General features: G+C 30.3%; 3 protein-coding genes across 8 annotated transcripts; 2 read left to right on the forward strand and 1 right to left on the reverse strand.

Moving 5' to 3' along the window:
• Nucleotides 1-2,977: 2,977 nt before the first annotated feature.
• Nucleotides 2,978-6,441, reverse strand: LOC126917782 (28S rRNA (cytosine-C(5))-methyltransferase). Its single transcript, XM_050725052.1, has 6 exons — nucleotides 6,316-6,441; nucleotides 5,831-6,101; nucleotides 4,684-4,940; nucleotides 4,508-4,623; nucleotides 4,271-4,443; nucleotides 2,978-4,204 (listed from the first exon to the last, which is right to left on the reverse strand). The coding sequence occupies exons 1-6, from the start codon at nucleotides 6,439-6,441 to the stop codon at nucleotides 3,414-3,416; spliced, it is 1,734 nt and encodes a 577-aa protein (XP_050581009.1). The 3' UTR covers nucleotides 2,978-3,413.
• Nucleotides 6,442-6,460: 19 nt separating this feature from the next.
• On the forward strand, nucleotides 6,461-12,573 carry LOC126917780 (transmembrane GTPase Marf). 6 transcript variants are annotated; one of them, XM_050725050.1, is made up of 14 exons: nucleotides 6,973-7,122; nucleotides 7,600-7,688; nucleotides 8,310-8,394; nucleotides 8,478-8,604; nucleotides 8,675-9,068; nucleotides 9,143-9,250; nucleotides 9,567-9,587; nucleotides 9,920-10,073; nucleotides 10,147-10,285; nucleotides 10,363-10,676; nucleotides 10,749-11,044; nucleotides 11,118-11,285; nucleotides 11,361-11,557; nucleotides 11,643-12,573. In XM_050725050.1, the coding sequence occupies exons 2-14, from the start codon at nucleotides 7,671-7,673 to the stop codon at nucleotides 11,845-11,847; spliced, it is 2,226 nt and encodes a 741-aa protein (XP_050581007.1). In that variant the 5' UTR covers nucleotides 6,973-7,122; nucleotides 7,600-7,670; the 3' UTR covers nucleotides 11,848-12,573. The 6 variants fall into 6 exon arrangements, with proteins under 6 accessions (XP_050581003.1, XP_050581001.1, XP_050581004.1 ...); XM_050725048.1 differs by having other exon boundaries at nucleotides 6,974-7,122; nucleotides 7,597-7,688; XM_050725045.1 differs by having other exon boundaries at nucleotides 6,976-7,122; nucleotides 7,522-7,688; nucleotides 8,108-8,394.
• Nucleotides 12,437-13,248, forward strand: LOC126917785 (COA8 family protein CG14806, mitochondrial). Its single transcript, XM_050725056.1, has 3 exons — nucleotides 12,437-12,585; nucleotides 12,657-12,854; nucleotides 12,926-13,248. The coding sequence occupies exons 1-3, from the start codon at nucleotides 12,520-12,522 to the stop codon at nucleotides 13,124-13,126; spliced, it is 465 nt and encodes a 154-aa protein (XP_050581013.1). The 5' UTR covers nucleotides 12,437-12,519; the 3' UTR covers nucleotides 13,127-13,248.
• The last annotated feature ends 1 nt before the right edge of the window (nucleotide 13,249 follows it).

Consider the following 13,249-nt stretch of genomic DNA (forward strand, 5'->3'; position numbering starts at 1 on the left):
TTTGGAAAATCCTGAAGGAAAGTATCTATACAGGGTATAAGTATTTTGCGTGCAGAAGATTGCGATTTCTGAGAAGGAACGTGGTTGTTTCGCATTTAAAAATTTCAGAAGAAACGTAGCGTATTTGCATATACCGGTGTGATGTCCGACATCGATGTCGTTAATACGACATAAATATTGAACAATTATAATCTTAACTGAGAACGTTCGAACCGTATAACGCAAATCGACCTTTGCGTAATAACGGCTAGTGGACGGTTGGTCAAGTGGAACTTTGATAATTAGTAGCACGAAACGAAACGTTCCATATTGAATAACTAACAATTTAAATCGTAGACGTGCGAAACACGAAGAGAAACAACAATCATTCTAGGACATAGGATTACCAGGTGAAAGAAATTAGGACAACATTTGATAATGCTGGTAATTAAAGTTTCGAAAGACTTAACTTGAAACGACTCGATGTTGTTCAACATGTTTCAGTTTGTTCCTGTGCTCAATATCTTTTTTTAACAATCCCTAGATGGCTTGCATTTCTTCACACCAGGAACACTAGACTTATCGGACGGCGACTAGGATGATTAGCCGCGTAAAGCTTAAGAATTGCAGAATGCATGATATGAATACAAGATACAGAAGGCGGCCGCCGCGAAGGTCGAACAAAACAAGCGATAACGTTAATACTACACATTCGACCGACGCTCTTCTTTGCATAAAAATTTCCAACTAGAATATTTATCAAACATTTTGAGACCTGTTAAATATCTGAGAATTTGTTATCGTGATCCTATAATATCTGTTTAATATCAGAAAATATTTCTCGAGATATAATTTTTAATTGTATTTATTTCATGATTTCACATTGTAAAGTTGATTTGTTGCATTACAGTGGTCATCTTTATAATATTCCGTCCACGGAGGGGCGAATAGTCGATACTTTGGTAGAGTTGCGTGTTCGCCACGGAAGGCGGCTGACCAGATTCGTTCTTCAACCACTTAAGTAATCGAGCGGCCGAGCGGCTCGTATATCACAGTAAGCGAGAATCAGCGGGATTCGGTAAACACCGAATCTCAACTTTCTCTCTACTAGACTATTTGAAATTTGTTAGGTTTGTTCCTGTCCAGAAATGTACTGGACTGAAAAAAGGGGAGGAAAGACGTCGTTAATTCCGAAACTAGAACACTTTTTAGTCTAGAATCTTTTTTATTTTGTATTTTTAATATTATTGCAATATATCATAATTCAAATATTATTTCATACTTTCAAGAGGGTGAAGTTAGAAAGTAATAAGTGTAACATTCTATTTAATTTTGTATCTAATTATTTAATATTTGTTTCACTTAAATCCGCTATTTGTTATAAGAGTTGAATGCTATAAAATAAATATCAGATAAAAGCAGTTTTGTTTTACTGAAATGATTGCTGTCACGTTTGAAAGCTACCGGAAGTCCATAGGGACCAAGCAGGTCAACGGGTTTCGTGTCACGGAAGTACCGATATCCGATTAAGGGGCAAGCCATTAAAAAAAGGGAAAACTTTTTTAATCCAGAAGAATAAAAAAAAATGTGCCTCGATGATTTCATGCGATACTCGAAACTTTTCCGGGCAGTCGTGCAAAAACAACAGACAGAGCCGTGTCTCCCTTCATACTATCGACTTTACAATAAAACTGGAAGAGCCATTGGCCGAAAGCTACAATCGTTCTTTTTTTTTTTTTTTTTTTTCTTTCTTTATACAGTTTCAGAACGGTGATAAAGTATCGTATTTGCGATAAAGATAAGAAGCTCAAATGATATCCAACATTGTTTCATAAATGTCACGAAGGTGCGTGCCTGAAAAACTGAACTTAATTAGCATTATTAAAGAAGCACAGAAGAGTATAAAAAACAAAAATTGCTTCAAATGTTATCATTTTTATCAAGAAAAACAATATGAGAGATGTAGTTTCTGTACTCAATAGCATATATTTTAATATCTTTTCTATGAATTATCTTTTTTTATTCATGATATTCGTTCTGGAAAGCTAAATTGTCAATTCTGTGAAAAGTACAGCTAATAAACGGCAATTTGCAGGTTTATAGGCGTAACACATATCTTAAAGTCAAATAATCATTACAGTACAATTATAACGTATTTGCATTGTGGCATCTACTCGAAGCTTTCACTCTACAGTTGAGTGGCCTCCACCTATCCTGCTGCCATCGCCTGTCTTCCTTGCCTTTAAGATATACGCTTGTTGTGATACGTTAACTAGCGTTGCTCATGTCCCTCTTTACACTACTACGATTCATGAATTTCTAGGTTCAATAAATACCGATAAATTACTACAATCACGTTATAATCTTTATCTACTGTTACAATATTAAATTTAAATAAACTTGACAATATTTATACTCATTGAGAAAAATATTACAAGATGAAATTTGCATCTCAAAAACAATTATGAAAATTTCGTATTAAGTAGCTATCATGCATATAATTAATGATGCAATCACGTGGCTATATTATACATATTTAATTATCATTATCGTATTATCATTGAATATTACCATGATTCATAAGAGGTCGATTTATCAAAAGATCTTTATCGAAAGGTATTCAAAGACCTTGTGTAGGCCAACGCGAGGCACAGGAGTGTTCACATAAAATGCATTTGTTTCCGGGAATGGCAAGATAAGGTTGGTACGTGGCTAAGGCGTATTTTTCATCGCTCATTGAGAAAACATCATGTACATCATAAGGATTATCAGGATCGTTTTAACGGTATCCTTGAAATTAAGATTTACAATGATATTTGAACGAATTTTAAATTTGAAACGAGCCATTTCTCGTGTTCTTCGATCATGAAATGAAAAATATTGAATTAAATACGAATACATGGTAATTTATTAACTAATTTTTTAACCTACTGTTCTTTTTCACAAAAAAACCTTACTTGCCAACAAGGAATTAAATGAAATTAAAGAGAAATAAAAGTAATAATATTTGACATGTAATTTTATGGTTTCGTTTAAATTAATTACTTTACCTACTTCTTTTTTATTTTTTTCCAAACAATATGTATAAATTATTGTGGAATTTAACGTATTCGGTCTGAAGGACATAACATTGTAGTATCGGTTACGTGATGCGTGTTTTTGATTTCGTGCCGTGGTCGTAAGTTGCACGACACTACCACAATAAAAAGACGTTGATTTTATCCGAAGTAACAGTAAAAATAACTAAAGAGGTATCACACAGACAAAAAGCAAAATAAAGAAGAAAGGAAAAGAACATCGTATTATATTCCTGTTCCTTTCTTTAATTCAATAGTACGTATTTACTGTTTTCCAATATAAATCCAATATAAAAAATCTCAATATATTTTACGTAACAACAATAAAGAAACATCCAAGGATAATAAGTTATATTTTTAAAGGGTTTTCCTTTTCTTTTTCTGTAATGTGACTTCTTTATGAAATGATAGTCGGAGACCTTCACGAGGCAACTTCATAATCTTTCGTTCAATCTTCCTTTTCTTCGTTTTGATAACACCTTCGTTATCGTTCTCAGAATGCTCATCGTCGTCATTTTGACAAGACTCATCGCCATCATTTTGAGACAAATCATTATCATTGTTTATTTCTTGGACGACTTTAGCCGTATCAGAAGAAGCGTTTAGAATACTTATGCTGTCACTCTTTTCTTCGTCTTTGAAAGGTCCTTGATTCGCACTTTTCCTTTTCCCGCGCTTTTTTCTCTTCCGTGTCGTATTTGCTTTCTCAAGGTGTAATACTTCTACTTCATCTACTTCTCTGTTATTTAATGCAACGTTTCCTTTTCGTTTGTATTCTGGTAGTGGCACATCAAAGTTTCGTTCAAATACAGCAACAAAGAAACCATTGCACAAATCTATGTCAGAATTGGCATAAAGACATTTGTCTGAACAATTATATTTCTTCGAACTGAAGTTTAACCAGTTTTGATTTAACAAATCCTTCATGGGAGAAAGCTTGTATGCGTCTTGTACATTTTCAAGAATTTCGTCTATTACTTGCTCATTTTCTTCTGGATGAATAGAGCAAGTGCTATAAACAATCCTCTTCACATTCGGAAAATTTAATAAAGCGTGTCGCAAAATGAAAACTTGGAATGCTTGTAATTGTTTGAGGCGCTGTGGGTCACATTTTTCATTGCCATGCACTATCTGTCTATCCAACATACCTATAATAAAAGAATTTTTTTTAAATTATGATAAACATTTTTGTTTATATATATAGAATATTCTACCTGAACCAGAGCATGTTGGGTCAACTAGAATGTATTCCACATTGGGATATTCATTTGGGTTCAAAATTAATGCATCTTTATTGACAGTTTCTACACAAGTAGCATTTGTTATTCTAACTTGTTCACATAATGTTTCATACCTCCGTTCATCAATTTCCACTGCGTAAATTTTTCTAGAAACATCAGATATAATAGAATTATAGAATATTCAGTACAAAATAGCATAATAGGTCTCACCCTTTATTTCCCATTATTGCAGCTAAGTGAGATGATTTCATTCCAGGAGCTGCACATAGATCAAGTACTGTAGACCCTGGTTCTGGATTTAACAGTTGTGATGGAAGACAGCTAGCCTGAAGATATAAGAAAAATAGTTAAAATATTAATCGTCTATCATTTTTGATAAAAATTACCTTGTCTTGTAAAAGGATTTCTCCATTTTGATAACCAGGGTGATCATGAAAAGTTGTGTCAGGTGGAAAAATAAGTAATTCCGAAATATGAAAATCCTGAATAAAATTTGGCTTTTTTAAATTTTTTATGACATTTAAATGCTCTACATAACTCAGGCATTTCGGCATGAAAGACCATCCCTCCTCTTGAAAATAAGATATTCCTTTTTCTAGTGACACTAATAAAGTGTTGATACGAACATATCTTGCTTTTTTTACTGAAAAAAAATGAGATTCTTTTTTAGCAATCGCATGAAGGTAACTGATTTTATAATGGATATAAAATAAAACTCGTGCTTTCTTACTAAACTATTTATTGTTAAATACATAGTAAATTACTATATTTACTACTGGCATTATTATATATGTACAATAATAATAAAAAATATAGAAATATATAAATCACACTTACTATATATAGTTACTACAAATATCAAATATATTATATACGCTATTAATATTAATATGTTATTAATATATATTAAAATATATATATTTATATATGCAGAATAAATACATTTGTTTTAATATCTAATCAATTTTTTCATTTAAATTATCTTTAGAAGGTTGATCTGCAATTGCTTTGATTTCACTAACATTATCAGGCTCATGAAGTGCCTGATAAACATAACAAGCTATTATTAAATTTACTGTAATTACTGCAGCAAACACAGAAATGCAATTTGTTATGAATCTATCTATGTGAAATTCAACCTTCATAATATGCTGTACTCCAAAAAATGCAGCAAATGGTAGAGTAAACATAGCAATGCTGTATAAGAACAATTTCGCCAATATAGCTACAAAAGTCATAACTGGTCCTTGATCTTTGTTCTGATCAAACGAACTTTCTTTTTGATTTACTTTTTGTTGATTTTTATCCATATAAGAGAAAAGTCTTTTAATTCTAGGATGCCGGCTAGTAAGTATACGGTTGTTACGGATGATTAGAACCATCAATCTGGATATATAATTCTCTTACAAAGAAATCGATTTAATATATCTTAGATTTGAGATCAGATGCGGTTATTAATTTTCCTGCACACGAATGGCCCATTTCTGTAAACATAATATGCATTCATTGGTAAGTAAATACAATATATTTTACCTGTTTTATGAGATTTCTGAAGCGCATCAATGTCACTAATATTGCTTAATTCTTCTCGAAATTTTTGTTCATACGCAAGTATAGTTTGAGCAGGTTTACATTCAGTTTTCAAGGCCTTCTTCCCCCAAAGTAATTCTGTTATCAGGATTTTTGCTAACCACGGTTGCAAACGTGGTTCATTCACTAATATATTAGTTTTCTTTATAAGATGATCTAACTGCTCTTCTCTTTGCAATGTATTGAGGCATAAAGAATATATCGCGGACACATTCTATATTATTAAACAAAAAGGTAACATTATTATTTGAGAATAACGTAAATAAATATGCACTCTTTCGAAAACCATGTGACTATGATACTCCGAAATGAGAAAAGTGATTAGTTATTCGATGAATTCAAAATAGTTATATATTCGGTAAATTTTTCTATAGTTTAATTATTTCATTTTGCTTTTCTTTTAATATGTTTATTAGATATTAACTTACAGGATGTTTTTGTCCGTAAATCAATGATTTAAGACTGCCACCTTTCTCACGAACCTCCTGAACAATCTTAGCAGCAGATTTATAAAGTCTTGGAACTTTGATGGAATGTACGAATCCGCTGGTCATGTTATCGCATCAGAAGATAGTACTTTGTAATATCAAATTTAATTTTGATCACTTACTATTCGATTAATTACTGGCTTCTATATGGACATGTGTCTCGTGCACACAAGACGAAATAGAATAATGTCCGCCATGTCATTAGAAGATGCGCACAATCTACCAAACACGTTGTAAGTATAGCATGAAAAGAAAAAGTCGTCTTCACCAAAAACTAAATTTAAATATGTAATGTATTCTTATAAATACATTTATTATTATTTCTTACAATTTTATCGTAAATAAATTCGACATTAATAGTTCGCGTGACAGTTTATTTAAGATTACTGAAACAATTTCCGACTTCAATGATTCTAATAAAAATTAAATTTTTAAAAGAATGTACAATTTTCAAATTGTAATAAATTTATATATATATATATGAATCATTTAATGTTACTGACAAATACATAGCAGTTATAAGGAAAATGGGATGATATTTAAAAATAAGCCTTCATTTTGTACAGAATGTCACGTGTTTGTTACCACTACCAATCAGTTCACATGTGAATTTATTTTAACGTACTTTGATCTAATCTCTAATTCGTTAGATACTTTGCAATCACGAAATGTTATTCATTGTTTTGCGTACGATTAAAAACTTATTCAACTAGAAATATGATATCAGGAAATTCCTAACTATTAACGGTAAGATGACAATTTTCTTGGATTAAATGAAATTTTATTATAGGTTAGATTTTGGCGAATGATCGAAAAGTGTATTTTCAACTTTTTCATTAACTGGTTTTTATTTTCCTTTAATAGAGATGTTTGAATAATAAATAAGTGATATTTATTATTGCATTAACGCGCTTCGTAATGCGTGTTTTTATTTTAAAAGTGAAATATAAAGACGTAGAAAGATCTGTTGCAATCATTTTGTACGAAACGTATACTTCAAATCGTCAGAATTTATAAATATCACAATTGATATAAGTAACGACTTAAGTAATTCATTCAATATGAGAATCAAAACACTTCGTTGTGTAATTTATTTATGACTTATAAAAAAGATCGATTAAAACTATTCCTTTGAATATTTTGCAGAATATATAAATTATATTCTCTATTAATACTAAATATAATATAAAAATTTTATTAGATGATGATAAATTGTTCTAGAAGATTTGGAGGCATTGATTTAACGGAGACATTCAAACTTACATCTCATTTATATTACAACAAAGGACACGTCAATGACTAAAGACAAAAAGGTTTTATTGCCTTGTATATTACAATGTTTTATAATGCTTATTATGTGTGATACATTTCATATAGTTAATCATATGTGTATACATTGCACATAAGTGTTTGGGACTTTTAAATGTAAACTTTTATCTGATTAGAAGCATATAAATTTCAATACCGAAATGTGTATAGTATTTTGATATGTCACATTGTATTGTTTTTAATATATTAAAATTTCTTTGTGCTGTATTATAATGTTATCTTTCTTTTATTTTTTTGTTTAATGTTCATATTTAAATAAATGTTGCTTATTATATGTGTTTTGTTATATATATTTAGTAAGTGCCCTATGATTCTATGCAACTGTTTATAAAATGTATATTTAATCATGTAGATAGAAATTGTTCTTAGAAGGTACTTAATTATTGCTTTTTTATGATTTCAGTTGATCCTGCATGCTGTGCACTGCATCATCGTTCTGCCTAAAATATTGCACTGTATTTTTTCTTACTTTGCCAAACATATTACTTACACAATAAAGTAAATTACAAACTATGGCTGCCTACATCAATCGTACAATGTCCATGATTGGAGGAGACAGCCACTTGAGATCGACAGATATACGAACTGATAATTCTCCCCTTCAGATTTTTGTTAAAGCCAAGAAAAAGATCAATGATATATTTTTGGAAATAGAAGACTATGTGCAGGACACTGTAGGATTTATGAAATGTAAGTAATTCGTTTGAAATATACAAGATTTTGAATATGAAAATATGATCTTAGAACCATTTTTACTAAAATTATTTTTGTAGCATTGCAAGTTGAACGTAATATTGTCACTGCAGAAGAAGCACAAAAAATTGATAGCTATGTTGATAAGGTTCGTGCAATTAGAGATGTACTTAAAAGGGATCACATGAAAGTTGCATTTTTTGGAAGGTATATTGTTAGAATTATTGCTAAAAAGTATTAGCCATATCTGAATTATATATTTTACAAAATATTACAGAACTAGCAATGGAAAGAGTACAGTTATTAACGCAATGTTACGTGATAAAATTTTACCAAGTGGCATAGGACATACAACAAATTGCTTCTTACAAGTTGAAGGTTCAGATAATGGTGAAGCTTACTTGATTACAGAAGGAACCACTGAGAAACAACCTGTTCAATCAGTTGGTCAATTAGGTCATGCTCTCTGCAAAGAAAAGTTATGTGAAAGTCATTTAGTGAGAATATTTTGGCCGAAAGAAAAATGTTTGCTATTAAGAGATGATGTAGTATTTGTCGACAGTCCTGGAGTGGATGTGACACCAAATCTGGATGAGTGGATTGACAAACATTGTTTGGATGCAGATGTTTTTGTGCTCGTGGCTAATGCTGAATCTACTTTAATGGTGACAGTATGTATCCACTTTTGTTGAATTTTACACCATTTTACTTCTAGTTGTACGTACTTATAACAGTCTAATTATAGGAAAAGAACTTTTTTCACAAAGTATCTACAAAATTATCTAAACCAAATATCTTCATCTTAAATAATAGATGGGATGCATCTGCTTCAGAACCAGAATTTTTCGAACAGGTATGTGTTATATAAATTTATAGAAACAGATATTATGTAAATATAAGTTTAATAATATAGCATTATAAAGTCATTAAAAAAGTATTTTTAAATATACTTCATTAAAAATGAATTAAGTTTATTATATAAGAAGATTCTGAATTTTTTTTTATTAAAGCTGGTACTACATATTATTTCAAATTCCATTTGCACATAAACTACTTAGTACTGGTGTATTCAAAAGCATATGTGTGAAGCACAAATTTTTTTAATAAGTAGCTGTATGCAGTGGCAGCTTTACTTAAATAATTCACGTAATACCCCATTTATCCTTTAGCTGGTCAAAGAGCAGAAGGAGGTAAGTTATCCTATTTGGTAAATTTTAAGTATAGTGGAACTCATATTTCTTGATTGTAAGATATTTTTTTCTGAGAAAGACATATATAACTTTAATTATAAGTACAGTCGATGGTGCACTATGCAAGAGACATAATGTGCACAAATTTTGTAGCATGGAAAATTACTCGTTAAAATTAAGTTAAATAGAATCTTCTTTTAACAATGCAATAAGTTGCATCAATTCAATGCTTATAGTATGTGATAGAAACTTGATTATGTGCTTCTTGCTTTTTACTTTATTTTACAATTTATAATGTAACTTATGTTTATTTACAATTTACATTTGTGTAGGTAAGGGCGCAACATCAAGAGCGGGCTGTCGATTTTTTGTCAAGAGAATTAAAAGTTTATACACCCAAAGATGCTGAAGAGCGAGTTTTCTTCGTTTCAGCAAAAGAAACTCTTCAAGCTCGTATGCAAGAACAACGTGGTCAACCTGCTCATAGTAAGACACATGATTTCTTTATTTATGGTTTGTATTAATTATTTATTTTTAATATTTTTGAAACTTTTTGTAGATGGTGCACTAGCAGAAGGATTTCAAAATCGATATTTCGAATTTCAAGATTTCGAACGAAAATTTGAAGAATGTATTTCAAAGTCTGCTGTGAAAACGAAATTTGAACAGCATTCTCAACGTGGAAAACATATTGCTACGTAAATAATTTATTGTTTGTTTTACTCTATCTAAATATTTATTTTTCAGTGCATAAAATCAAATATGCTTTCTTCAGGGAAATACGACAAACTCTAGATGAAATACTAGATAGGACACAAAGAATGAAAAATGAACAATTGTATATTAAGAAAGATGTCCATGATAAATTAAATTACACGGAACAACAATTAATGTTGCTGACTCAAGAAATGAAGGACAAAATTCATCATATGGTGGAGGATGTAGAACAAAGGGTGTCTAAAGCTCTGAGCGAAGAAATTCGTAGATTAGCTGTACTTATTGATGAATTCAGTGTTCCGTTCCATACTGACCCACTAGTTCTAAATGTATATAAACGGGAACTTCATACACACGTAGAAAATGGCTTAGGTATTATTGTTTTTTTAATTTATTCACCATATCTTTATTTTATAAAATTTGTAACTTTATAATCTTATATAGGTTCCAACTTAAGAGCAAGACTCAGCACCGCGTTGGCATTGAATATTGAAAACTCTCAGAGAGAAATGACAGAACGAATGGCAAATTTATTGCCAGAGAATAAGAGACAAATGTCTCTAAACATTTTACCAAGACGAGAACCATTCGAAATTTTGTACAGATTAAATTGTGACAATCTATGCGCAGATTTTCACGAAGATTTAGAATTTCGATTTTCTTGGGGAATTACAGCCATAATTAATAGATTTGCGGGAAGACAGGGAAGGAAGTTAACCATTGTTAATTATCCGCAGGAGGTAAGATAATTTATTAGATAGTATAAAATACTTTTATAATAATAAAATTGTTATTTAATCTGTATAATCGTAGATACCACCAGCAATTATGTCTCCTGCAGAAAGCGTTGATTCTATAAAATTTATGTCAAGTACTCCAAACCATCAACCAAGATCAGACGATTTCTCATTGGCTACTAGAATCGCAATAGCATCTATAACATCTCAAGGTACTATGGGAGGACTTATAGTTGCTGGATTTGTAAGTATATTACACAATAAAAACATCTATTTTATTGAGGGATGAAATCTATTTTACTGAAATTGTTTGCTTAAGATGTTAAAAACAATTGGTTGGAGACTTATAGCGGTAACTGGTGCTATTTATGGTGCTCTATATCTCTATGAACGATTAACATGGACTAATAAAGCAAAAGAACGTGAATTTAAACGTCAGTACGTATCTCATGCTACAAAAAAGTTGAAACTAATAGTGGATCTCACGTCTGCGAATTGCAGTCATCAAGTACAACAGTGAGTTTTATTTTATTTTATTGAATTATTACTACTTTTACTTTATCGCAAAATTAATTTTAATATTATTTATATATAATTGCAGAGAGCTATCTAGCACCTTTGCACGTCTGTGCCATTTAGTAGATGAAACAACATCCGAAATGGATACCGAACTAAAAAATATTGCAAGTACAATACGAATACTAGAGGAAGCAACAAGTAGTGCTAAAGTTTTACGAAATAAGGCTAATTATTTAACAAACGAGCTCGATTTATTCAATGCAGCATATTTAAAGTCAATAAATTAAGCATTGAATGTCATTTGTAAGAAATATGAATCATGAAAGATTGATGAACATCGCTGTTTCAGAAAATATGTCTATGCATGTATGATAATTAATACAACTTATCAATGTACTAATCAATGTATCTGTGGATATGTTTCCTGAAACAATGATTTATGCATATAGAAGGAATGTTTTTACTAAAACATTGTATTTTTTGTAATTTAAAAAAGATAATTTGTTTTTAGAGAGATTAGCACAAAATGTCTTACATCGATAGACTTCCAACAAATTTTTTAATTTTTTTCTTTTTTTTATAATTTATTTCATCAAATAAATCATGCTAAAACAGATCTTTTTGCAAATATAGTGCCAGTGTTTTGAAATATGAAATTGAAGTACATATTGATTTATACTCAAATCTATTGCGGAGATATAATTGAGTCTTACTTATGTAGTAAATAAAATAATGAAATTAGATTTATTAGATTATATTTATAAAAGACCTTATGTTATTATATAAATAAAAAGCTGTTTATTGAATAAGAATTATGTTCGTGTTTTTTTATTGTTCTATGCAGTGTGGTCATACAAATATAGGACAAGTTTATCTCATCGTAGAATGATGTATTAAGTGTAAACGAAACGCATGAACGAAAGAAACATAACCTTGTAAAACATGTGTGAACCTCTGAAATGATTCGAATGTATAATTACGTTCAAATAAAACAGTGGAACTATGCAACCCGATTGTTTAGTGCTGTAAGTTCTTCATTCAGTATGTCATTCCAATTATTGTCGATTCAGTGAACATTCATTATTTTCATTATTAGAAGATTTCTTCTAACCTAAAAGCTCCTGTACAAGCTGATTTAATCGGTCCACCTGATCCGGTTTCGAATTTAAGGCCGATCATTTTTGCAAAATCTGAGGATGAAAGCCTGCTAGAAAAGAAATTTAGAGAAGCCAGAGAAGACACGCAAATTTGGAATCAAAATTTTTGGACGGAACATAATAGTACCTTCATAGAGGTGTAATATAATTCTTACATAACATCATTATGAAATATATTTCAAATTTTAATTTATTGAATGTATTATAGGAACGTAAGCAATTTCAAGAAACTCTAAAAGCACAAGGAAAAACGTCAATTACTGCGGATGATATGTCAGTGTTTTATAAAGAATTTTTAGATAAAAATTGGCAGATGCACTTAAATTATAACATCGCATGGTATAAAAGAAATGTTAAATTACTATTCCTTGAGATCAGAGTAAGAATATCTAAATTAAAATTTAGATAATTTACAGTATTTATCATTATCATTATACATAGTATATTGTACATATTTACAATGTGAAGTTGTATTTATGTTTTATTTGTAAGTTGTCAGAAGCAGAATATATATATTACAATATAAATAAAT

Source organism: Bombus affinis, chromosome 6 (genome assembly GCF_024516045.1).
Source record: "Bombus affinis isolate iyBomAffi1 chromosome 6, iyBomAffi1.2, whole genome shotgun sequence".
NCBI classification, from domain to species: domain Eukaryota; kingdom Metazoa; phylum Arthropoda; class Insecta; order Hymenoptera; family Apidae; genus Bombus; species Bombus affinis.

What these genes read in the sequence shown, in the direction of transcription:
- LOC126917782 (XM_050725052.1), bottom strand. Translation starts at nt 6,441, where the DNA reads ATGACCAGCGGATTCGTACATTCCATCAAAGTTCCAAGACTTTATAAA. An exon ending in TTTACGGACAAAAACATCCT is followed by an intron (nt 6,102 to 6,315) that starts GTAAGTTAATAT and finishes TTAATAATATAG; the next exon opens with AATGTGTCCGCGATATATTC. An exon ending in AAATCCTTTTACAAGACAAG is followed by an intron (nt 4,624 to 4,683) that starts GTAATTTTTATC and finishes TTATATCTTCAG; the next exon opens with GCTAGCTGTCTTCCATCACA.
- LOC126917780 (XM_050725046.1), top strand. Translation starts at nt 8,217, where the DNA reads ATGGCTGCCTACATCAATCGTACAATGTCCATGATTGGAGGAGACAGC. An exon ending in CGTGGAAAACATATTGCTAC is followed by an intron (nt 10,286 to 10,362) that starts GTAAATAATTTA and finishes TGCTTTCTTCAG; the next exon opens with GGAAATACGACAAACTCTAG. An exon ending in TGCAGTCATCAAGTACAACA is followed by an intron (nt 11,558 to 11,642) that starts GTGAGTTTTATT and finishes ATATAATTGCAG; the next exon opens with AGAGCTATCTAGCACCTTTG.
- LOC126917785 (XM_050725056.1), top strand. Translation starts at nt 12,520, where the DNA reads ATGATTCGAATGTATAATTACGTTCAAATAAAACAGTGGAACTATGCA. An exon ending in CAACCCGATTGTTTAGTGCT is followed by an intron (nt 12,586 to 12,656) that starts GTAAGTTCTTCA and finishes TTTCATTATTAG; the next exon opens with AAGATTTCTTCTAACCTAAA. An exon ending in ATAATAGTACCTTCATAGAG is followed by an intron (nt 12,855 to 12,925) that starts GTGTAATATAAT and finishes AATGTATTATAG; the next exon opens with GAACGTAAGCAATTTCAAGA.